This window comes from Larimichthys crocea, chromosome XVII (assembly GCF_000972845.2).
Source record: "Larimichthys crocea isolate SSNF chromosome XVII, L_crocea_2.0, whole genome shotgun sequence".
In the NCBI taxonomy this organism is placed as follows: domain Eukaryota; kingdom Metazoa; phylum Chordata; class Actinopteri; family Sciaenidae; genus Larimichthys; species Larimichthys crocea.
Window position 1 is genome coordinate 23,005,902 of NC_040027.1, and position 23,941 is coordinate 23,029,842.

General features: G+C 39.2%; 3 protein-coding genes across 5 annotated transcripts in view; 2 read left to right on the forward strand and 1 right to left on the reverse strand.

Moving 5' to 3' along the window:
- The first annotated feature begins 2,731 nt into the window (after positions 1-2,731).
- LOC104923505 (uncharacterized protein C2orf72) lies at positions 2,732-5,323 on the forward strand. Of its 2 annotated transcripts, none has more exons than XM_019254996.2 (3): positions 2,732-3,582; positions 4,172-4,285; positions 4,872-5,323. In XM_019254996.2, the coding sequence occupies exons 1-3, from the start codon at positions 2,844-2,846 to the stop codon at positions 4,967-4,969; spliced, it is 951 nt and encodes a 316-aa protein (XP_019110541.2). In that variant the 5' UTR covers positions 2,732-2,843; the 3' UTR covers positions 4,970-5,323. The 2 variants fall into 2 exon arrangements, with proteins under 2 accessions (XP_019110541.2, XP_019110542.2); XM_019254997.2 differs by having other exon boundaries at positions 2,732-3,578.
- Positions 5,324-5,999: 676 nt separating this feature from the next.
- psmd1 (proteasome 26S subunit, non-ATPase 1) overlaps positions 6,000-23,941 on the forward strand; it is a 38,487-nt gene continuing 20,545 nt past the window's right edge. Inside the window, exons 1-16 of the mRNA XM_019255006.2 lie at positions 6,000-6,202; positions 7,036-7,079; positions 7,577-7,650; positions 7,970-8,139; positions 8,402-8,610; positions 8,936-9,079; positions 9,506-9,732; positions 10,245-10,305; positions 10,437-10,565; positions 10,708-10,796; positions 10,880-10,958; positions 11,052-11,225; positions 11,490-11,601; positions 11,855-12,051; positions 12,440-12,535; positions 13,534-13,598. Coding sequence (XP_019110551.1) covers positions 6,187-6,202; positions 7,036-7,079; positions 7,577-7,650; positions 7,970-8,139; positions 8,402-8,610; positions 8,936-9,079; positions 9,506-9,732; positions 10,245-10,305; positions 10,437-10,565; positions 10,708-10,796; positions 10,880-10,958; positions 11,052-11,225; positions 11,490-11,601; positions 11,855-12,051; positions 12,440-12,535; positions 13,534-13,598 — 1,886 coding nt within the window. The 5' untranslated portion in view covers positions 6,000-6,186. The remainder of the gene's footprint in view (positions 6,203-7,035; positions 7,080-7,576; positions 7,651-7,969; positions 8,140-8,401; positions 8,611-8,935; positions 9,080-9,505; positions 9,733-10,244; positions 10,306-10,436; positions 10,566-10,707; positions 10,797-10,879; positions 10,959-11,051; positions 11,226-11,489; positions 11,602-11,854; positions 12,052-12,439; positions 12,536-13,533; positions 13,599-23,941) is intronic.
- On the reverse strand, positions 15,068-22,978 carry htr2b (5-hydroxytryptamine (serotonin) receptor 2B, G protein-coupled). 2 transcript variants are annotated; one of them, XM_010736622.3, is made up of 4 exons: positions 22,353-22,978; positions 21,250-21,858; positions 17,763-17,963; positions 15,068-16,883 (listed from the first exon to the last, which is right to left on the reverse strand). In XM_010736622.3, exons 2-4 carry the CDS (start codon positions 21,506-21,508, stop codon positions 15,928-15,930), a joined length of 1,416 nt encoding a protein of 471 aa, XP_010734924.2. In that variant the 5' UTR covers positions 21,509-21,858; positions 22,353-22,978; the 3' UTR covers positions 15,068-15,927. The 2 variants fall into 2 exon arrangements, with proteins under 2 accessions (XP_010734924.2, XP_027145960.1); XM_027290159.1 differs by lacking the exon at positions 22,353-22,978 and having other exon boundaries at positions 21,250-22,076.

The window sequence follows — 23,941 nt, forward strand, 5'->3', positions numbered from 1 at the left end:
GTTTGCCTGCAAAGATTCTGACTGCATCTCATCTTTCCACTCTCAGATATCTGGTGTCTGACAAGAAAATCACAGGTTGTGCACAGGGTTTTGCCACACTTCTTCTCTTGACTCAAGACAGCATGATGAAATCAAAAAGTGTTATCTGTCAGCTGCTGCTAAGAATACCAAGTACTATTTGCAAATGTGTTTTCTTTGTTTGCTTCAATCTGCTCTTGTGTCGGAGCAAAATCATCAACACTATTTTGCATTTGTATCTGAGTTGTATCAGCTTGAGTGGCAAGTAAAAACTCCACAACCAAACTTGGCAGTTGTTCTTGTTAGTGAAACTCGCTTCTTAGATACAACAGAAAGAACACTTCCTTGTGTTATGTCATTAAGTAACAGCTTTACTGTAAAACCACAGGACAGGTTTTTGTCTGTTTTAATCAACCTACCTAATACTATCTGGCATTTCCAGACACCCTTATCTTCACCCACCTGGTACTGCCTATCCCTTGTGGACAAAGACATGTCCTTCTGAGGGCTGATAGGCCTACTGGTGAAACTATTTTATATTTTAGAGTCTGCATTTCTTATTTTTAAAGAGCAATAACATACTGAATCGAAAGCCTTGTTTCCCTTTCTTCTATATAGAAACAATAGTGCACCCTGAAATAGTTGTCAACCACAAGATGGCAGCAAAAGACAGAATTTCAGCTTGTGTGCTACTTTTTAAACCTGATTGTTTTTATTACAAAGCTACAAAAAGTATTCAGTTTCCCCCATAGTCTTATAGTGCTTACGTGGATGTGAAAGTCTGAACAGCACTTAAGAATTTGTCTCACATTAACAGACCCATCTTCACACTGTTTGCACTGTGTCAACGCAATAGGAAAGTTAGATTAAGTAAGTAGAAACAGGTAGATTAAGTAATGTTTTTTTGGTAAAGCGTAGGCAGAGAGAAATGTTGCTGAACAGGTACAGAAACTTAAGTAGCAACTGTGTTATTAGGAAGAACAAGACAGACATATAGTGTATTGTTAGCTGTTGGTTTTCCAAATCCACCCACTTCCTTGTCTGTCATCTGACACTAAAGATCTTCACCAAAACCAGTAAAATCTTGAGTGTCTGTTACACTTTAATTATGTATTCTTAAGGTTCTTAAGGACACTGAGTGCTGTGCAATGATAATGTGATCTAACTCAACTCCATAAGTAGGAAACTGGTCTGGTAGCTGTAGAGGTGCCAGGTTCCCTTGAGTAAAGCACCGAATTCGCTGCTACTTGGCAACCCATCAGTCTACCATCTCCCTACATTTGCATGTCTATGTGTGTTTAAAAACAAAAATTAGTAGAAACGTGTCTAATTATTCTAATTAAAGTAAATCCTATCTTATCTTAGAGACAAAATGATTGGTTGATATCTGATATTCATGAAAGACCAAACGTACTCCAATAAATCAGTCAGTCCAGTATAAAGACAGAAATTATTTAGCCCACATCTGAATGTAAGCCACCGAAACAGTTGTTTGTGTCATTCTCATTCAAATGATGTTACTAATCAAAGTTGAAAATGCTTCATATGCTTGCCTTTATATGATTGCTGTATTTGACTCATATGAGAACTTTCCTTTTTTTGCAGTTCGTTTAGGTCTTCGTTTCTCTCTCACTGGTCCGAGTGAGATTCTTGACCCTCAGCACCTCCTTTCCCTGTACAAAGAGGTCAGTGGGTTAACCAAGACACCTATATAACCATAAAGGTTCTGTGTAGATTGTGTACATCAAAAGAGATCACAGATTCACAAAGAGAGTTTCTACAGCTCTCCTTTGTGGTATTATGTAGTTGGGAGGAATTAAAGATGATCAGCTACAAAATTAAATTCATTATTGAGGAAAAGTTATCTCTGTCAGTCAGTTGCATATGATGACGCAAGTGTATGCAGATTATGTTTGAAGAAAAGCCAAACAACAAACACACCTCCAAACTAATCAATGTTCAGCCAGTCTAAAGGTCAAAGGCTGAAACCTCTGTATTGGCGTCGGTCAGGCTTTATGGTTTATCATTTATTCGTCTGCAAACAATGAAGCAAGCCCACACAGATTTAGCGGCTTAAGTTGTTTAATTTGTATTTTAATTCACAAACTCAGTGGCATTTCAGACTGACAGCACCTTTCAATTAAAGAACAGGCAGGGGTGGATTAAAGGATTAGAGTCTCAAGAACTCAACAGACTGCTGATGTAGTAGTGGGGGGAGAAAGGCATGTTTGATCTTATAAAGAAGTCAAGCATCACTGAAGCTTTTTGAACAGTTATGGGAAAAAAAGCTCTTGTGTTGAAGTGTGTACTTATGACTGTCCTCTCTTTGTTTCTTTCTTTTCTATGAGAAGACAGGAATCTACAACATTGGAGAGAAAGGGCCTTTTGTAATGAAAATAGTGGAAATAAAGAAAGTGACCACTGCACCCTGATTTCATCATCCACAGACCAGACCAGCATCTCTTGGATTATTCATGAGAGACTCATGAAAAAACAACTGCTCTATTTCTCCTTGACGCCCACGTTACTATTGCTGTATGATCTTGTTTATAATCACTGTTTTGTATCTTGTTATCTATTAAAGATTAACTTCACTATCTTGTAACAAGCCTGTGATGTATATGAAGTCATTGACCGCCGGCACCGCCCACTAAACTGACCAACCAATAGAAATAGACGTTGAGCCTTTATCCACACCCTCCCTAATGATGTGTCGATGACCGCGAGGAAGTTCCTCTTGCTCTTCACCGGTCAGCAAGGTGGTAGTGAATGACTTGACGGCTCATGTAAATAAAACGGACCCGCGCCGCCGTAATTGCGCAAGAATGGCAAACTCTGTGGACGACACGCTGCCCGACGAGGAGAGGGAGTTTCAGAAGGCTGTAGCGTTGATCGGAGGTAAAGAGAGGATTTATTTGGTGAGTGACCCATGCTCAAGTAAAAAGGAGGACGGGGATGATGCTGGAATATTGCAAGAGTTCATCCGAGAAATGTTTCCTGGCAGCCTGGCGGACAGCAACGTGCAGCCCCACGCCTCTCCGTCAAGCATTCACAGTGACACCGCAAGTGCAAATCATGTTTCCTGTAAGACTGTTGAAAGCAATGAAATACCTCTAACAGCGACGCCCAAGGATTTGGATGTGACAGCGTGTCCAGAGGGACCAACGCGCAATGACAACCCCCAGAGAACAGCAACGAGGAGGGCAAATGTTTACAGCCCAAAGCGAGCCATAGACTCTCCTGTCATCATTTTCATCTTCAGACAGACATTTCTCAGCGAAAAATCCAACCGACTGTGCTTAAAAGAGATCTTGAAGGATGTAAAGGCGCGCACGAAACGTTCCAAAATAGCTCGACCAGCTTTGATTGGATTAATACACACAAGACAAGAGAGTGCCGAGACGCATCAGTGTGCGCAACTCCTGGAGAGTCTGATCCGCTCAGTGTTTCACAAACATTCACCAGAGTCCGTGTGGGTCGGCTGTTTCATTCCGAAGACAGAGGCCAAAATGCTCAGCATCAAGACAAACGCCTGCAACGTTATACGCTCATCTCAAACAGCAGGTGTAATAACATCCACCGTGCACAATCTTGATTTTACATGAATTCATTTCTATGCAACATTATTTGTTCGTGCAATTAGTTGTTTCTGTTTGTCCAAACAGGCGCTCAAACACACGTCAGCAAGGCAAATGTCAGTTGTCAACATGAAGTTTGAACCCTGGATAAGAAGACCAATATAGAGATTTGATAATGCTTGAAATATAATGCTGGATTACCCATATGAAAAAACTACTGAGCTACACATTTTGACATTTATCATTAGTTACAAGAAGATAGTGATATCTTAAATAAGTTCACTATAGATTTAGAACTAAAGGAATGTAGGTATTATAATGATGTCATGTTAGATGAAATACATTTACGCTCATTATCTCACTAATGAGCACTATCACAGTATAAGTTCCTCCAGAAATATTTGGCAAACACTGCGCTGATTTGTGTTCGTGCACTTCATGGGTCAACTCATTCACAAGACCACACATTTTTCTTCCCAGGCATGGTTGCAAAGGCTCAGGAACAAAAGGAGCATTCATAGAACAATCAGGGCCTTAGATAAGCTGCCAAATTGATGCTTATTATTGCCTTTCAGATAATACCAGGGATAGAGGGAACTTTTTTTGCTGGCCATTCCAGTGTTTGTTCTGGCCTCAGAGAAGAGGAGCCAGAGGCCTGGTCAACAACTCTTCAACTACCAGGGAAAGAGGTACCAGCATCATTACAAAATGCAATTGATTGAGCTACAGGAGCATTTCTATTCACACAGGATATTTTCTTTAAACTCTTCTTCCTCTATCCATACACCAACTTAGTTCTGTTTGGGGTTGATGGGGAAACTGGAGCCTAGCCCAGAATGCACTACATGGATAAGAGGCATGAATACAGGATGCCAGTCTGTCATGTGGTCAGCAGAGACATAGACATTCACACATCATTCATTCTCAGAAAAGAAAAGTCTGTAGTAGACGGAGCAGAAGAGACCAGTTTAGCCACAATATAGCAGAACACACACACTGTGGGGCAATATATCTTTCAGAGGTTTTTTTTTTCCCGAAAAGTAAGAAGTCTTTCACTTTAATTGTCCTTGTCTGTGCATCTTCAAGTGGTAATGTACAATTGGGGAAAAAAAAGTTAGCTCATGAAATTCAAGAATGAACTGAATGAACTTGTGCAATAGAAGTAAATTGAAATGCACGGGCTATTTGCTTAAATCCCACTGCAGTCAAATTGTGTTTTATTAATTTCATTAAACTCAATTCCACACAAAGTAACTAAGTAATTATTTTCCTCAGGTGACCATGGAAATATTGAGGAAAGCATCCCTCTGAAAACCAATCCTTTGTCTGCTGGACCATCTGCTGATGAAGAATCAGCTGGAAGAGACAGCTGATGATGACATGACCTGTGGCTGGAGGCATATCACTGTAGACAATCCTGTTTTCACTGTGAGATTGGCTTTATGGTGCTACAGAGCTTTACTACCTGTTACAGTGTTTCTTCACGGTGCTTGTTCTGAAGAAATATGTTGATAAATCATCAAATCTGTTGCCATCTTGCTTATTCACAGTCTCTTCGGTCTACAATGGTTAGTCACAAAGGGAGTTTAGTGTGTATGTAAGGTAGTGTTGATCACTTAGCCATAATCACTTTTTATTTTTTCGCTTTTTTGTTTTGATTATGTCATTTTAGTACATGTTGGTACTGTAATACAGCTACAACAGATGTACTCCTTTAACATAGTCAAGTACAGCAATGGATGATCAAGTGGCCCCAGAGCGCCAGGGGCATCTGATCATTAGATTTTTTTGGGGAACACATACATAACTAAAGCACATCAACTGATATAATAAGGTCTTTTTGTGTAGGGTCTTACTTCATTAATACAGGCCCAGCAGCTATGTTTTTTTTCCAGCAGTTTAATCCAGCTACTAGAACTGTGTGCCTTGGATGAGTGCTATTGACAATGTAATCTGTGATAACGTTTCACGTTATTTATGTAGGCTACTGCTCTGTACATTCGTATAAATATGTAAATAAACACCTTTGTCGAAAAGGACGTTCACTGCCCATTCTTTCTACAGATTAAAAATGTGATATTAGTTGATTTGATTGTATATAAATTCTTTAATCCACATTGCACTCTCACATATTTACTTATGTTACTGACACGACGCGCACATTGTTCATCTCCACAGTGTTTGCAAAGGAACTGATTCACGGTAGACGCTTTCAGGAAAGCCTGTCCATAAATCGGACACTTTCATTCACTTTATTTCCATAAATTTTTTTTAATGGAGAGTAAGATAATATTTTAAAAAGTAAAGTACAAAATAAAATGACCCAAACTACGAAAATACAATGAATAATATTATATTTATGTGTATTTTTAATCAGGCTTAAAAAGAGGGCAGCCAGCCCAAGAGGTCCTTCGCAAAAGGTACTTGCGGTAGTGGACAAAAAGAAGTTAGCAGCGTTTGTCTCCTCTGCTGTGACTCTCTGATGTGACAAACCTTTTATTTTTACACATCTCCCTTTAAAAAACACGCACGGAATTATACCATCGGACCAGGATCGTGGGGCTGAGGTGCGAATAAAGAGGCCAAAATCATGATAACATCAGCCGGTGAGTCGTGGAGAGCGTCCATTGATTTAGCTGAGTCACACGGCGGTAGCCGTTGACAGGCAGCCGTTAACCGTTAGATAGTCGATACATTTGATGTTATTATTAATCAGGATGAAGAGAAGTGATCGATGTGTGTTTGATGTGATTATGTGACTGATGTGTTCACTGCATGTCTGTTAATAATAAAGAAATCGTCGTAGGCTAACGTAACGCTGATGCTAACAGTGCTCAGGGTTTTAGCCGTCCTAGCAGGCTGCTCAAGTTCATGTTTACATGTCTATATGTTTATATCTTTATATAAACGAGTTTTCATCTTAGAGATAAGAAATGTTATTATAATATGTGTTACTTTGCCCCTTAATTCTATTTTTATATTATGTTTTCTTATTAGTTCTGTAATGTTAGTTCGTTTGGCTATAAAACATTTGTGTTTGTAGTGTTGTTACTTTTTTTTTCATGAGAAAACTTTTATCAAATGCAGCTGCATCTACTGTGTTTTAATAAAGACAGTGTTATGAACTTTTAACCTGTTTTTAATGTTGTATTCTTGATATATGATATACTTTTATAGTTCTTTTGGTTTGTTTCTGTTATTTGCTGTCTACTTTTTATTTATTGTAAGGTGTCCTTGGGTGACAGAGGGCACCCTTAGGAAATAAAATGTATTAGTATATGATTATTATTATTATTATTATTATGTAACCTAGTATTAGTATTTTCTCCTACCTTACCTCAGATTGCATTAAAATATAAGATGGCTGGTTATGATTCATAAAAAAAAAAACTAATGAGTCAAGCGACAATCACTTTAATTTTTTCTTTTTTTTCTTTAGCTGGAATAATTTCACTCCTTGACGAGGAGGAGCCACAGCTCAAGGTAAGAACTGGTTGTGGAAGATGATGGCAAACTTCCATACAGAGATCATTTGTAAACACTCACAAGTTTTAATTTCCAGAAGAGCTTCAGCTGTTACCCTGAAACATCTTTAATAGTGTACTGTATGTTAGATTGAAGATTGGTTCCTAGAAGTTTTCTTAGAGGTTTGAAGTGTGACAAGTTGTATGAAGATGTTTTCTCTGAATAGATAAGGAGGCACTTAGAGTATAAGAGCCAGTGAAGTGTTTTATTGATCCGTCTTCCATTTGTGTTCACTGGTTTGAAAATGAGAGGCTATCAGTCCTGCATGCCTCAGATTACAAGATTCAGATTGAAGGACGTGAGTAATGTTAAGAAGCTGAAGCTCAATACTGACTGCACCTTAAACACTCCTTCCAAACTATCAAAGATATTGAGTAAACTAAGCTGGATCTCATGTCATGACAGAATTGCTTGTTTTGTAAATGATATGTCTGTGACATCTGTTTCGCTTGCAGGAGTTTGCTCTTCACAAGCTGAACTCCATTGTGAATGACTTCTGGGCTGAGATTTCTGGATCCGTTGATAAAATGTAAGTAGTGATGAGCTTGGAAACTATAACCGATGAAAGGATGTTACATTAGGCATGCTTTTGCAGTAATAAGAAAGATTGTGGTGTACTAGGTATGCGACAAAATCACCTGGTGACCTATTCCAGACAATGCAGATGAAATGCAGCAGGGCCATACTATTGCCTCATGATCACAAATGGAGTAGGGAATGATTGATTCAGAAAACTTCTGCATCCTTCAAAATTTTTACTGCTTCATGACAGGAATTGCTCTATAGGTCAGAGAAAAAATAACTTTAGTCTTCTCAGTCTTATGTAACCATCTGTTGTCCACTCACAGCGAGGTCCTGTATGAGGATGAGACCTTTCGGAGCAGAGCATTTGCTGCCCTGGTGGCCTCAAAGGTTTTCTACCACCTTGGAGCCTTTGAGGAGTCCCTGAACTATGCTCTCGGTGCTGGAGAGCTCTTCAATGTCACAGATGACTCAGAATATGTGGAGACCATCATTGGTGAGTGATCAATCAAAAACATGTGACTTACTTTACTTTACCTGATTCTTCAGTATGTTGTGTATCATGCCAGTGTATGAAATAAATAATTTAAATGGGGGAATAAAATAAAATAAAAATGATCAGTTACCAACCTAACAGGACAGTCTGGTTGAGAAAGCCAGTGAAGGACATATAGAATAAAATGTTTACTTGGATTACGTCATTGAATTCAGACATGTAATGGAGCCCCCCTTAATTTTTTATTTGTGTCTGTTGCTAGCCAAATGCATCGACCACTACACCAAGCTGCGGGTGGAGAATGCCGAGCTGCCAGAGGATGAGGAGAAAAAAAGCATCGACCCCCGCCTTGAGGGCATTGTCAACAAGATGTTCCTGCGTTGCCTAGATGATCACAAGTACAAGCAGGCCATTGGCATCGCCCTGGAGACCCGGCGACTTGACATGTTTGAGAAGACCATCTTAGAATCGGTCAGCAGCTATTGTCATTTACAGCCGACTTGTGATTAGTTTGTAATATCTACTAGCTTTAAAAATTGACGGAATTGCTTTACATCTTGTATGGTCTAGTATACTTTGCATGATAATGCTCCAAAATTTTGACAGAGCTTAAGAGAATCAATTAATTCAAAAGAATTAACATTGCCTGCCTTGGTGACATTTACTAATTTTACAGTGCATAACCTGCACAGGCGACAGGCAAAAGTCTAGATTTTGATTTATTCTGTTAAATGTACAGAATTATTTCTTCTTTGAAACACACAATTTTAACTTTTTTCTTTCTCTTCTTATGTAGAATGATGTGAGTGGACTCCTCGCGTACAGCCTGAAGGTGTGCATGTCCCTGATGCAAAACAAAAAGTTCCGCAACGAGGTGCTGCGGGTGCTGGTCAAACTCTACATGAATTTGGAGAAGCCTGATTTCATCAATGTCTGCCAGGTAACCATCAATTCAAAAAGACTATCTGCATCATCTCCCTGATTAACCTGTTCAAACACTGGTTTGCTTGCAGTGTTTGATGTAAGTTTGGATATTAATACTGATAATGTTGCTTTAATGTAGACTCAGTTTACAGTTAATTTTGTATACCTAATTTAAAATATTGCAGTCTAATACAACAGTCCTACTTTCCTGAAGCTTATACTGTAGTGTTCAGTCATAGTCTCGCAGCTTAGTGTAGTTTAGTCTGCATAAGATCATCAGCTTTGTGCTCAAGATATATTTTTAAAAAAGATGTCTTGTGTCAGCTAGAGCTCACCAGTATTAGCCCTGAGTCATACCGACAGCCATTTAATGTTCTATTTATCATAAAACTCTGTCAGAATCTAATCCTCTCCATTTTTTTTTCTCTCCTCCTCTCTCCAGTGCCTGATATTCCTGGATGACCCGCAGGCTGTGAGTGACATCCTGGAAAAGCTAGTGAAGGAGGACAACCTGCTGATGGCCTATCAGATCTGCTTTGACCTGTATGAGAGCGCCAGCCAGCAGTTCCTCTCCTCTGTCATCCAGAACTTGCGAACGGTTGGGACACCTATCCCTGCGGTCCCTGGCTCTACAAATACAGGCACTGTGCCCACACCAGACAAAGACAGGTGGGCAGGCTAAGCACTGTGTGGTGTTCATGTTCACAAAGGCTTACTGACTTTTCATTGTTATTGGTTCTTATTTCTACTTTAGAAAAAGAGTTACTAGGAACGTAACCGAAACCTCAAAACTTTAAAAGGTCAGGTATGCTTTGTCTGCAAGTTCTCAGGGAGATGCAGATCATTGAACATACCAGTAGGAGCGGTTATTACACAAGTTCAGATAATTCAGTCAGAATATTTTGGATAAAACCCTATAATCTGTTTTTTATAATTTTTCATATGATTGTTTAGAGGTTCAGAAAATAAGTAATGTCTCAGGAATGTGACATTAGAGTTTGAATAAACTCTAATACAGATGTACATCTTATGGCACATTAGGCCCAATGCATTGAATTTATTGGAGACATAGGGCTACTAACTAAAAGTATACATATTCTTGAGTCATTGAGTTAGTTACTTGTGAGGAAATTACGTTTTACAAATAATAGCCCTGACCAGAGTTGTTTTTTGTGTTTTAGTGATGCAATGGAGACAGATGACAAGGCTGGCAGCTCCCCTGCTGGAAAGCCAGCAGAAACGGTAATCTCTCTGGGCTGTTTTGTACTGTAGCACTTTTGTTATACCAGATGCCTGCCATTTTGGCTTTGTCTGAATAGAACAACTTTGAGTTTGTTGGCAGACCATCACATTGCCTGTCTGTATTTTTGTAGAAAGATGAGCCCAAAGACCAGAACGCCAAGATGATCAAAATTCTTAGCGGGGAGATGGCCATTGAGCTGCACCTGCAGTTTCTAATCCGAAATAACAACACAGATCTTATGATCCTCAAAAACACAAAGGTAAGGTAACAACAAGCTGAAAGCCTTAGTGACTAATAGGCTGTTTACGTAGTCAGATAAGTTGCATATTGTGCAAAGCACATTTGCTATCATAGCTTCCTCTTGACCTTTCATATTACTTTAATTTTCTCCGTCACTCCAGGATGCAGTTCGAAATTCGGTGTGCCACACAGCCACGGTAATAGCCAACTCATTCATGCACACAGGAACCACAAGTGACCAGTTCCTCAGGTAATTTAGTTCGTAGCTACAAGAGAATAAGAATCATATTCACTGGAATGACATTTTGACCAGAGCTTTGTTTGACCTTGTAGAGAAAACTTGGAATGGCTTGCAAGAGCCACCAACTGGGCAAAGTTCACAGCCACAGCAAGTCTGGGTGTCATCCACAAGGTGAAGCCTCTATGATGATTTATAATGTACATCAAAAAATCATAATGAAATTTATTTCAGATTCAATTTTGAACATTACATGCTGTTTTTCAGGGTCACGAGAAAGAGGCTCTCCAGTTAATGGCCACCTACTTGCCCAAAGATACCTCTCCTGGCTCTGCCTACCAGGAGGGAGGAGGACTGTATGCTCTGGGACTCATTCATGCCAACCATGGTGGAGATATTATTGACTACCTGCTCAGTCAGCTCAAGAATGCCAGCAATGATGTGAGTTTTTATGATGACTTTGGACGCCGGTTCATTGTCAAATATGTACTTGCATATGACTTGTAAAGTGATTGCTGAAAGAAGGGAATCACTTTTTTAAAACTAAGTAATGAAATTAGACAACTTATGTTTGATTAATTTAGAATTAAAGGTTTTATTGTTTGTATCTGAGACCAGCTGCTAGTTTAAGTCAAGTTGGCGGATGATTTAATTTATGTTCCACCTCATTGGCCATTTTTTTTTTTTTTTTTTTCTGTTTCACAGATTGTCCGTCATGGTGGTGCCCTTGGTCTAGGTTTGGCTGCGCTGGGCACAGCCAGACAGGATGTCTACGACCTCCTCAAGTCCAACCTGTACCAGGATGATGCTGTTACTGGTGTGTAGACCTCAGACAAAATCTCAGATTTTCTGCAGGGTGGTAACTTAGTTTTTGGTCCTCACTGCTCTGATCGGCTAATCTAATATATTTACACAACATAACACAACATTTTGATTAAGGCCACACAAAATTTAATGAAATGAAACATTAACGCATAAAAAAAAAAAAAGTTTTTTGAAAGAATGACATGAATAACAAAAAAAAAAAAAAATTAAATAAGCCCTGCTGACAACATCATGTGACCTCTCAGGTGAAGCTGCAGGCCTGGCCCTGGGTCTGGTTATGCTGGGTTCCAAATCTGCCCAGGCCATTGAGGACATGGTAGGCTATGCTCAGGAGACGCAGCACGAGAAGATCTTGCGTGGTCTTGCAGTGGGAATTGCCCTGGTCATGTACGGACGTATGGAGGAGGCCGATGCCCTTATTGAAAGCCTCTGCAGAGACAAGGTAAAGCTGAAAAACTATCAGAAAGCATGTCATGAGATCTGAGTTGTCTTATTTCCAGCAACAATGACAGTTGCAGTACTGGAATTACAAACCTGATTAAGAGAGAAGGAAGTAGGGAGGATATAAAGAAAAGAAATCTGATGATATTATTAGGTCATTGCACTGCATAGTGTGTAATTCCAGTGTTTGTTCTTTTGAGCCCTGTATGCACTCTACAACCCTAGGCTGTGTGTGTATTTCGTATTTCATATGTGAGGCTCTTCCTTTGTACTTTGTGCCTGGAATCCTGCAGCTAGATGTGGTAAATGACTCAAACTATGTTGACTGTAGTTGTGCATCCAGACACAAAGCTTCAAAGCTCTGCTTTCCTTCACTATGTCTATGATAGGACCCCATCCTGCGTCGCTCTGGTATGTACACAGTGGGTATGGCCTACTGCGGCTCCGGGAACAACAAGGCCATCCGACGTCTGCTACATGTCGCGGTGAGTGTTTCCTGTTTGGTAGTCTTCACAACACATTATTTCATTGTGGGGAAGACAGTTTTATCATGCCGGCTGTGAGGCAGATGCCAACGTCCAAGGTTGCACAACAGATGTATCTGGCATCATAATTCAGATTAGTTTATATCTGTAATTACGATTGTTTAAAAAAGATCAATCCAAAATTTCTATTGGGAGTCCAATATTTATATATGCTTAAATCAAAAGACTGGCCTGCAGCTTTAACAAAGAACATTAGTGTTTTCCTGTTTGTGCCTGAAGCTAAAGGTTCAGACATCCCTTATTAAACCCAGTGCACATTATTATTATAACAATATAATTACACTGTGGAGTTAATACTTATATTTTCGACTGCATGTTTAACACAATACTATATCGTTATTTACACATTTGATAGTATCTAAAGAGCTGACGACATAAAAAAAAAAAGATCTACAATCAGAATGACCACACCCATGATTGATTAACTTCTGAACAATGTCCACCTTGCACCCGTCCTCCCATACGGTCTACTCACAATCACACAGGTCTGCTGCAAAGGCACAGAGAGGGAGAAGTTATCTGTATTTTGTTAAAGATGCAAACACAGTGTTAATTTTACAAGCACAGACCAGGAAAAGCAACAGGGAACAGACCTGGTTGGTGCCAGTGTCATCCAGTATCACATTGCTTTCCATTGACTAAGTCATTCATAATGAGCCTTTTCCACATGCGCCTCACCTGCTGCTGGGGACTTTAGAGCTTTAGTTTATTGTGTTTTCAGTGGCTACATTTGAAAATGTTGCAGACTTAAGAGGTGTGAACAACTTGTTGTCCTGTAGGTGGCACCTTATACAAGCAAACGTTATTAGACGTGATAGTGGAGTATATTCCACATTCTGTGAGCCAAAAGGGAGCTGCATCATGAAGGTTATTTGCAGGATTTTATGAGTCTGAGTATGCGCTCTGGTTATTTGACTGTTTTGCTGATCTCATTGAAGGTGAGTGACGTGAATGATGACGTCAGAAGAGCTGCTGTCGAGTCCATTGGCTTCATCTTGTTCAGGTAAGGACCAGGCTGGATTACCTGAGCTATGAACACTCTGTTTAGTTACTTTACATGCACCAAAAGACACACCCACACATACCCACATACACACACACCCAGCTTAGTGTTAAGTGTTTGTAGAAAACTGTTATTGTACAATTGAGTCAATTTCAGACATAAATGTCATACTGATCTGAAATTTACTCCATTGTACAATATTCACTATAATCTCCCAGGGTATCTAATGAGTTTATTACAAACAGATCACTGAAATATTTTCACTCTTTCTGAGCAGAACATAAACTCTTAAGCACATTGGTTTTTATTCGATAAGGATCAGTAAAACATTGTAGACATTTGTATGTTCAAAACAAATGACGATAAAGCTTGCACCTGTGCACAGTGTAGACACAGCACTGCTTTTTCCTGAGGCACTGCAAATCCCCTTGTTTTTAAAATGAAACATTTTTTTTGTCCTTGCTTCCGTTGCCCTGGGTCACTCTAATGTTTAGATCTGCTGATAAGCTGTAATTTGAAATGAATACCATCTGCATGGCGTGATAGGAGAATTAAGATGTACTGTTGTCTAGAATTCTAATGACTTTGTGGAAGGTATTCCTCGGTCAGAGGAAGCTGGACATACTTGTCATTGTCACTCACACATTTTCTTCCCTGGCTATTTATAGAGATTCATCACTCTTATGCCGACATAGCATTTACCAATCACAAACCAGAGCAGTCTTAACAGACCGCCTAGGCAGTGCACAAATATCAGGGTGTACATTTTTAAGCCCAAAAAAGGATATGTGATATTCTGCGTGATCAATTGGCCACTAGATAAACTTTGTGTAAATCTTCGCTCTGTTTAGAAAGACTTCTGAACCAGAACAATTCAGTTGGCCTCCTCTTCTCCAACTCTCCTAATGGCTCAAGGATAACTCTCTCCCCTCCCCCAACATGCACACGTGCATAACCGAACAGCTTTGAGTTAAAATTTCTTGAGTCACACACAGTTTCTTATCATTTACCTTGAGACAAGGCCTGTTTGGCCAATAACAAAATGGTGACACTCTCCAAACTCTACCAAGCTTAGTAGAGCCTTCTCCACATCTCATACCACATTGATTAAACACTATTCATATTTTGTTAAATAGATTTAATTAGGCTGTATACAAATGTGTTTTGATGTGTGCAGTATTGTTGATCACAAAAAGACTAAAAGACACACAAAAAACTACAATTGTAAACAATAACAGGAAAAAATGCTGAATACACTCCCCCATAGTTCCTTACTTTCTGTTATTCCAGTATTTGGTATTTGCTGATCTTTGAGGCTGTCTAATTTACATTGTTTATTTGGCTGTCCTGTTGTGTATTTGGTCAAGGCTGGTTCATGGAAAAAAGGCAGTTTTACTTGCTGGTAAAATTAAAAATGCCATAGCAGAGTGAAGACGTCGATTTAAAAAAAAGAACACAGATGCTCAGAGTTGGTTCAGTTGTTTTCAGTTCAGCAACACAGAAAATATTTTATTAAACACATTTAGGTTTCCATTTAATCTGGGTTTGTTTTTCCTTATATACATCTTTATTTGGAAACCTTTTTACATATCAAAACATGAGGCTGCAATAAACATACAAGAGTGCTTTTCAGAGGTCCAGAAAATACAATAAGTATCATTTCAAGAGTGCAATGCATATGTGTGTCTGTTGTGGAAGAGATCTGAAAGGTAGACTTGTGGTTGTCTGAACAGAACTAAAGCATGTGGTCTGAGATGGTGATACAGCATATTAAGATATTTGAAATGGTCAGCAGAGGAATATATTGTATACTATATTAGCAGAGAGTTTCCTCCTTCCACAGAGGATATCCTCCTCCTGTGTTCTTTTTTGGTAGTTGACCTGTCACAGGTCCTCCTTCAGTTTTTTTGACATCTGAAAGACTCTCTTCCGGTATGCTATGAACTGTCTTGCTTTGAGAATTCACATTGTTTATATAACCTGTCCTAAAGCCCCTTTAACTAATTACTTGATCATATAAATTCACATATTTAACAGGAGTTTGAGTTATGTATGAAAAGTAGACTTTTCTGTGTTTCTGAAATGAGCATAATTAATTAAATTTTTTCTTCTTTTTCTTTTTTTTCAAAAAAACTGATGTGTAAACTGTAAACATCAAACATCTTAGATTTTGCTGTTATGTTGTGTACAATAAGTACTAACATTAAAGATTTGTCAGTCAGATTGAGAGTAATGATCTTCTGATCATGAATGGTTGCATTTTGAATAGTTGTTGCTCCATTTCCACTTCAAGTGCTTCATTTTATTTGGACTCTGTTTTCTGGTATTTCTATAAACAGCTAACATGTTCCTCCTGCTTACCATCTTCATTTTCATTCAGAAGCAATGTGTCTAACACAGCACTACTTGGTGACTGTACAGGTGTTTGTCGACACCTCAGTGGACTTTGGTAGCCAACTGCAATCCCATTCTTCATTCCCCGCTTCATGAACAGTTTAGAGTTTTCTGCCATGGAAGATCTGAATGAAATCCGTGTAAAAGTCCGATCTGCATTTGATGCCCTTGGGTGCCTTCCTGCCTCACGTCTGGCACAGTAGTTGTAGTTACAGGTGATGTAACGCGTGAACGCTTGCCTGAAAGTTTGGTTGAATAGGGTATAGACCAGTGGGTTGATACCTGATGACACATAACCCACCCAAACAAAGATCCCCATGAGGTGACCAATTACATCATCATCACAGCTGGTGCATAGCACAGAGGTGATATTGGTAATAAAGAAAGGGCACCACATCACTACAAACAGGAGGAAGACGATGCCTAGCACCTTTGAGGCACGCTGCTCATTGCTTAGAGTCTGCATTGACCTCTTGCCCATTGCTGACATTCTCCGAAAGGATATTTCTTCTCTTGAAGGAGAGTTTGTTGTGCCAGCATTTAATTTTTCTTGCATCCTGGGAGGCCTGGTGTCCTGCATTTTCAGTCGCTCAGCCTGAGGTGGATTCCCAAACTGGTCTCTTTGAAAAACTGTTGACACTGCTGGGTAGCTAAAGCGCTGAGTCACTCTTGACCTGAGCAAATAAACTTTTTTGCGCAACACCTGGACAGTGAGTAGGTAGGTAACCAACATGATGGTCAGAGGGATGAAGAATGCCACCAAGGAGCCAAACATGATAAACTCCCGGAAGGTGTCCGTTTTCAGCAGGCATGTGTGGTTACTGTTAAAGGTGATGTTGTTGTAAGGATGGTAGTCCTTAAGGCCCTTAATTGGAATCGGGATTGCAATACCTGGAAAAGTGGCATGGATAGTTAGTATCGACAATTATCTTTTTTGTATTCTATTTGAACTCCTGCACATCAATATATTTTCCTCTTGATGTTTATTTATTTATTTTTTTTTATCTCAGGCACATTACTGTTTAATTTTTCATTGACTGTTTAGTGCAAGTTCCCATGACAGGATTTCATTTTTTGCTTTTCTAATCACCTAAGACCTGCTCCAACCCCTATTCAACTGAGCATAGGTATACCATTGTGAGGAAAAACTCAAAATACTGCTGCCTTCATTCCATCTGTTTTTTTGGAAACTGCACCCATCAACCTAATGACTGTGCTTTTAGTGGTCTAGAGAGCATTGGGCACTGGGTAGTAATGCCTCTGTGAATTCAGCTAAATTTTTACACTCTGGTGTTAAACAAAATCACCACAAGCTACTTTTTAAGTGTGTTACTGTGACGCTAAAATGATCATGTGATGTGGTGGTGCTTTATCTTTTTACACTTAATTAGCCACAACTATAGTGCGGCTTGCTTTGGATTCTGAAGCCACATTACCCTTTGAATGAAGTCCAGTTTCCCAAGAAATTTGTCGGGGTTGTCCCCATAGGACCTTGGCAGTAACATCTTGATGATTTACTGTGACTGATTAAGTGTGATACTACTGGCCCAGCCTCTTAACCACCCAATCACCATTCCTAAAAACATTGCTGCTGACAGGTTGCTGTCCATATAGTATCCCAGTATATTTTTTTGCATTTATCAATCAGGTTTGTCATGGATTTCATATCAAGAACCGTTCAAGACTCTTCCTGAGAAGTCACGTCAAAGTAAAGACTACTACAGTGTGTAAAATGTGTATCAAGGAGTTAAGGAAATCTGAAATACTTACAAATGGAGATGAGCCACACCAGTGCAATCTTCAACAATGCTTTGGCTCTAGATTTATACTGGCTGTGTTGGATTGGCTTCTTAATGGCAATGTAGCGATCCAGGGAAATGGCACATAGGTGCATGATGGATGCGGTAGAAAAGAGCACATCAAGGAACAGCCAAATGGGGCAGAGGGGCCCCGGAAGAGGCCACTCAGAATCTAAAGAGGATACAAGAAGAAAATTAGTTTAGTAAGACAAATTGTTGTATGGTCAGTAACTCCCTATAGTGTATTCATGTGGTATAACTCATTTTCATTCCCAAAAAGATCTTTTGTCTTGCACACTACCGGTTATGGGAGATGTACCGCAAGGGATTAGAAGTAGCACTCATGCAAAAGATTGGTGTTTGTTTATCTCTGTAAGGAATGACTTTACTGGAAAAAGGAGGGTCCACTGACTGTTTATGGAGCTAAAAGCTCTTTATGTAGATGTGCTGGAGACTATACTGAACAGTAGTGTTTATTTTCAGTTCCAGGCATAAAATTGGCACGTAATTGTTCTGGCTTTTGTCCTGTCACCCATTAACATTGTAAAGACTGTTGTTGGAAATATTCCTTTACATCATTTTTTTTTGTTATACCCCATCCTCCCTTCCTCTGCACCACTTTCTTGTCACACTTGGGGGAATCTTTGAGTCATTCTTTTGATGAGGTTTCATCTGGAAGGCATAGCCATTGACAAATACTTTACTTGCTCTCAAAGTATACACGCTGTACCTGTTTGGCGAAGTCCCTCATGCCAAATTCAATAAACAATATAGCTTGCAATATAGCTTCCAAGTAGCTGTAGAAAGGAAGATATCTTTATTTTCTTTACTTGAATTAAGAAACTTTTAAATAAGTAAATTGTGTTGAACCCTCTGCAATTGCCTTTGTGTCTTTTACCTATACAAATTTCACTTAATCTGCATTGGAGCAATTGCGTTTACTTTTATACTCTTTCCATAAATAATTTTAAAAACATTGTAATTGTTAGAAAAAACAGCCAGCACTAAGTATTTGTGTTAACTTTGTGTATTTGAGAATATGGATTAAGGAAAGAAAAACAGCAACGGCTTTATTGTTGTTTTTTTATGCTTCGCTTTTGAAAATGTTACACACTTCTGCCAGCATATAAATAGTTCTAATGGAGGGTAATGAATGTCCAGCAGTTTCTGGTTACACAAGACTGCGGCCGTTGCCTTACAAGGGAATTAATCTTATTGCATTGTTTTTGTTACATTAATTGTTCTTGAAAAATCACACAACTCATCACAATTTTCATGATTTTTGTTTATCATAAGTGTAGGTGATTAGAAGACAAAATAGATTATATTATAGACCATGCAAGAGTTTTTTTTTTTTTTTTTTTGATGAATAGACAAAGATATGTATTTTTCTCCCTACACAGCACAAAACAAACTTCTGACCGAGAGGTCTTTAAAGAAAAGCAGGAAGACACTAGAGAGATAGTGAGAATGTATACTTAATATGGCTAGCAGAGAGATGAAACCTTAAACTCAGTCGGCAGTATAACGTACCAAGAGAAGATGCTTTCGGGGTGTGACATTTTAAGAAGCAACATCATGTCCTCTCAAAATAATCTGGAACATGACTGGCTAGATAAGAATATTGAATGCTCTGTGGCATCGCAATTTAATCTTTTTAATCTAAACCTACATCTCTTCATATTGGGAGTGTTTGCTGTAATACTGTAGAGCAGTGATGTTCTGCTGGTAACAGTATTGACAATATTAACCTGCCTAGCCTGTCACTTCATGCTTCACTTCTGCTTCACTTTTTTCCCTAGTTATTTAACATTACTCATGTCTTTTCTTTGATACACCTTACCTACAAATATGAGAAATGTTATTCACTCCCCTGACCATTTGGTGGCAGCTCAGTGCACCTACAGAGCAGCCACCCCACACTAAAGTCTTACATCAGCCCTACGTTAGTTTCATGTTTTACCTGCAGGACTCACATTTTAATGGCTTTGATATGAAAACATCAGATTTCCACTTCATTGTTCAGGTAAAAGCCCACTACAGAATATTTGTCTTGCCAGGATGATGACGACGGTGCAGTCAGTCACATTGGATGACAGTAAAGGACGTTTTACCAGCATGTTTCAAAAAGTAGTTTACCTGATTTTATTAACATTCAGAGCTAGAGCTGAAAGTTTCAAAGCAGCAACTCACGACTTTAATCTGCACCTTTTTTTTTTTTAAAGAGAAACTGTATTCTTTACCAAGAGAAAACAATTACTTTGAGTTGGTAATTAACAAATGCATAATGCATCTCCCCAAAAGATTTCACTGGTGTTTTTTTTTCTTTTAAATTAACCTATACATTTCTCAGTCACATGTGATTTCTTTTTTTTTCTTTCTTTTTTTTTTTTTAATGAGTTTGTGAGATAAACCCTTTAATCCAAATGTGAACAGCATACAGACAGATTTATTACAAGTGTAGAGTTAGTAGTACTAACTGCAAGTCCCTTACTTAGATGCGATTTTGTCAATCTTATCTTAATACAGAGGTTAGATTTTCTTGTGCAGGCCTTTCAGTGTAACACGTCCAGTTCTCATGCAAAATGTGATGGAAGAGGCAAGACAACAGATTAACCCTGTGTCACTTTATACTCCACTTTTGTGTGTCTGTGTGAGAGGGAAGACATAATTATGATCCGGCTCATTATCCTCAAATTGAATTAACGGTGAATAATAATGGCTTGGCCATAGCTCTGTCTTTTGTAGTCGCAATGAAACAGAATGAGTCTAAAGCAGTTTTGCTCTAGTTGTATTTACGCATCACTGTCAGTGGAATTAAGGTGAACGTGTTTTCTTTTGCATTTATTCCTATGGGTAATGATCCTCTTCAGTAGTTCAGTCCAAGCACATCATAGCACTGCCAGAGGAAGTAGGATGTTTATTGCCCACCCTCTTGCTATATTTCATCTAGAATAATTTGTTTAGAGATGGTTGTGATTGTATCTAGTGTTGCTCACAAACTATTTTTATCTTCCTTTGCTACCCATAAGTATGCTGGCCTGTTTTCCCTTGTATATTAGTAAGGCTAATAAACACTACACAATTTTCCATTGAAACGGCCTTAGCTGGTTAACCCCCCAACCCACAAACACACACTCACTATAAAGCATCGTTGTCTTGCACATTTGTTTGTTATTGTTTATTGGGTTTTATAGGTCTTTTACCCAAGGCTCTTTTAAAACTGTTCCACCCACAGGGGTTAAATTACTTAAACCTAGCCAGGTGTAAGGGTAATGCCATTCATCATTTGGATCAACGTTTCTTTAGAATGGGGACATGGAATTGATCTGGGCATTGAGTAAGGACATTTCTCTCCTGGGAGAGTCAAGTATTTATTGCTTTTGTATAGTACAGACTTGTTTCAAGGATAACACAGATAATCAGATAATCAACACAAGGCCTCACGCTAAACTTACTGAAGAGAACGGTGATGAGGGCAATGGGCATCACTAGGAGTCCCACCAACAGATCAGCCACAGCGAGCGACATCAGAAAGTAGTTGGTGGCATTCTGCAGCTTTCTTTCGAGTGACACAGCAAGAATGACGAGGATGTTTCCTCCAATAGTTGGGATGATGACCATGACAATAAGCAGAGCAGCCCATTTCAGCTGAACCCCAGATGCTTCTCCTGACTGCGAACTGTTTGCCTGGAGTGGAGCCGCGACTGTTGACATGGTGCTGCACGGGTTACAGCAGGCCTTAGCGTGGGTCGGGGCTCTAAACTTTCTGGTGTTGGACAGTCGGTCAGCATGGTCACTGGGTCCCACAGACAAGGACACAGGGTAGGGTGGGTCAGTGCACAGGATTCTTCATCCTTTGTGCAATTTACAAACCAAAAGTAATATCTGATAGATCCACTGTTCGGAGGGGACAAAAAGGAAAAAAAAAACAGGTCCAACACTACGAACTCCAATGCTGGCAATAATCCCAACACGATTAGTATTTCCACAGTGTGATGTTAGCAGGGGTCCTCACTTTCCCAGGCAGTTGACACTGTTGTCATCCACTGTGTCCACAAACGAGTCTGTTAAAGGAAAACAGCGATACCTTGTTACCCGTTTGCTTCAATTTGTCTGAATGATGACATAATAACCAGGGACGTTTATTGTAACAAATGAAGATGTGTGGTGATTATTGTTTCCACATTATGACTAAGAAATTTACTAAGCTTGATGGTGTTGGAAAAAAATTACTTATATTTTCTGATATGGATGCATGATTAAGTTAAAATATCAATCTTTTGTGTTAAATAAAATCTAGTACATTAATGTGTTACATTTTTGATTGAGGTATCTAACATTTTAAATTAACAAGTTTTCAATGTATAAAAACAAAGATCAGGTATTTAGTTTGGATTTTAAAACCTCCATGGACCTCTGAGGTCTTACATGAAAGATACATGACTTTGTACAGTCAAAATCTACTTCTTTGTAGACTAATTGTAACTAACTTGAGCATATAAGGCTATAATACAGTACATTCAATAACCATTAATGTAGTTTTGGTTGTGTTTCTTACCTGCTCCTGAAGGTAAAGTCTGCTGTACATTCAAGTTTCGGGTTGTTTCAACTCTGACGTATCAAAAATTCAAATTTTCCAGGCTGCTACATCTTGATGAAAGTTAAGATTTTGTGCTAGGAGAACCACGCAGCTTGACGTCCAATGCATTTCATTCTTTGCACACTTCTTAGTTGAATATCTTTTTTTTTTAAACTCCCCTATCACACCTTTATATTTCCACCCTCCCTAAATAAGAACGTGACAGAAAATGCCCTCCCTCACTGGCAGAAACTAAATCTGTCTCTCTCTGAAGTAGTCCATGAAGTGGAATTTGTTTTTCTTCCACATGTTGGAGGAACCCCCAGTCTTGCTTTGCATCACCTACCGCGATCACAGGTTTAAAACTTTCAGATGTTGTGGCTTCTCTGCCTCTCTCCAATTCCCACTCGCTGCCTCTTGTTCTCAGCCTGTGATCAGCTCGCCCTCTCTCCTGTCTTGTTCGCTCTCTCTCTCTCTCTCTTTTCCCCTCCCTCCTTGCCCATGAGTCAGACTCTGTACAAAACAGATGAATGTCTTCGTGCTGGCAACATGCCAGTGGTTCTGGGAGGTAATTTCCCTCAACACAGCCGTCCCACTGTTTATATTTGTCACTTTCTGTTCTCTCCTCCATTCAAAGCAAGTAGTGGTGGGGGATCTAGTAGTGGTGTATGGGGTGAAGCCTTCTGTGTGGTAAGGTGCTTGGACATTGTACCCATATCTGAAAGCTTTTTCATTTTGTTTACATTTTTAGTTTGAGAAAGTAATTTAAATTCAATCCTGTTCTCTTCTAGATAGTTAAGTTTGTAGGTTAGGTTAGTTGTAGGTTAGTTTTTTCATTTGTGCTCACTGCCCTAAGTCAAAAATCTGTTTCCTTTCAGTGTGCACTCATTGTTCTGCTTTTAAAAGCAGATGTGAGACATTAAGAGACATAGAAATAAGCGACTGCTTGAGTTTACAGTAACCAGATGATGATGATGATAGTGATGATGAGTGATTCTTCTCTTCACAAGAAAATGTGAGAAAAAATGCCAGTAACCCCCCCACTTGGATCTGTTTACACTAAGGATTCCCAGTCAGATTCCCAGAGTCCATATACCAAACGTTTTAGCTGAAAACAGGCTCCCTGATTCACCCAGGGTGCTAAAATACTTTGTCCTATATGGGCTCCTTTTTGGCCAACCTGCAAATGGATTTAGTATAAAAGTCATTCCTGACTTTTATACTCCCAACTGTTGTTAGAAGAGAGCAAGTGCATTTCTAATTTCTAATTGGTCAGTCTTAAGCGGACCCTCTGTGATTACAGGGAAAATCTGAGGTCACCCAGCCACAGTCCTCCTAATTTATGTATGTATTTATTTATTTATTTATTTTTTAATGATACATAGAGCAGCTCAAGGTGTCCATGTCCTGCTAGCATTATGCTGACTTCTGCTCACACCACATCAAATGAATCTCACACAGGCACATTTTTAAATATGCATTCTTGCTTGGTCAGATTGCGACCGAAGTTGTCAGATCAACACATTTTGTGCATTTTTAAACTGCTGTGGCAATCAGGAGTTATTGTA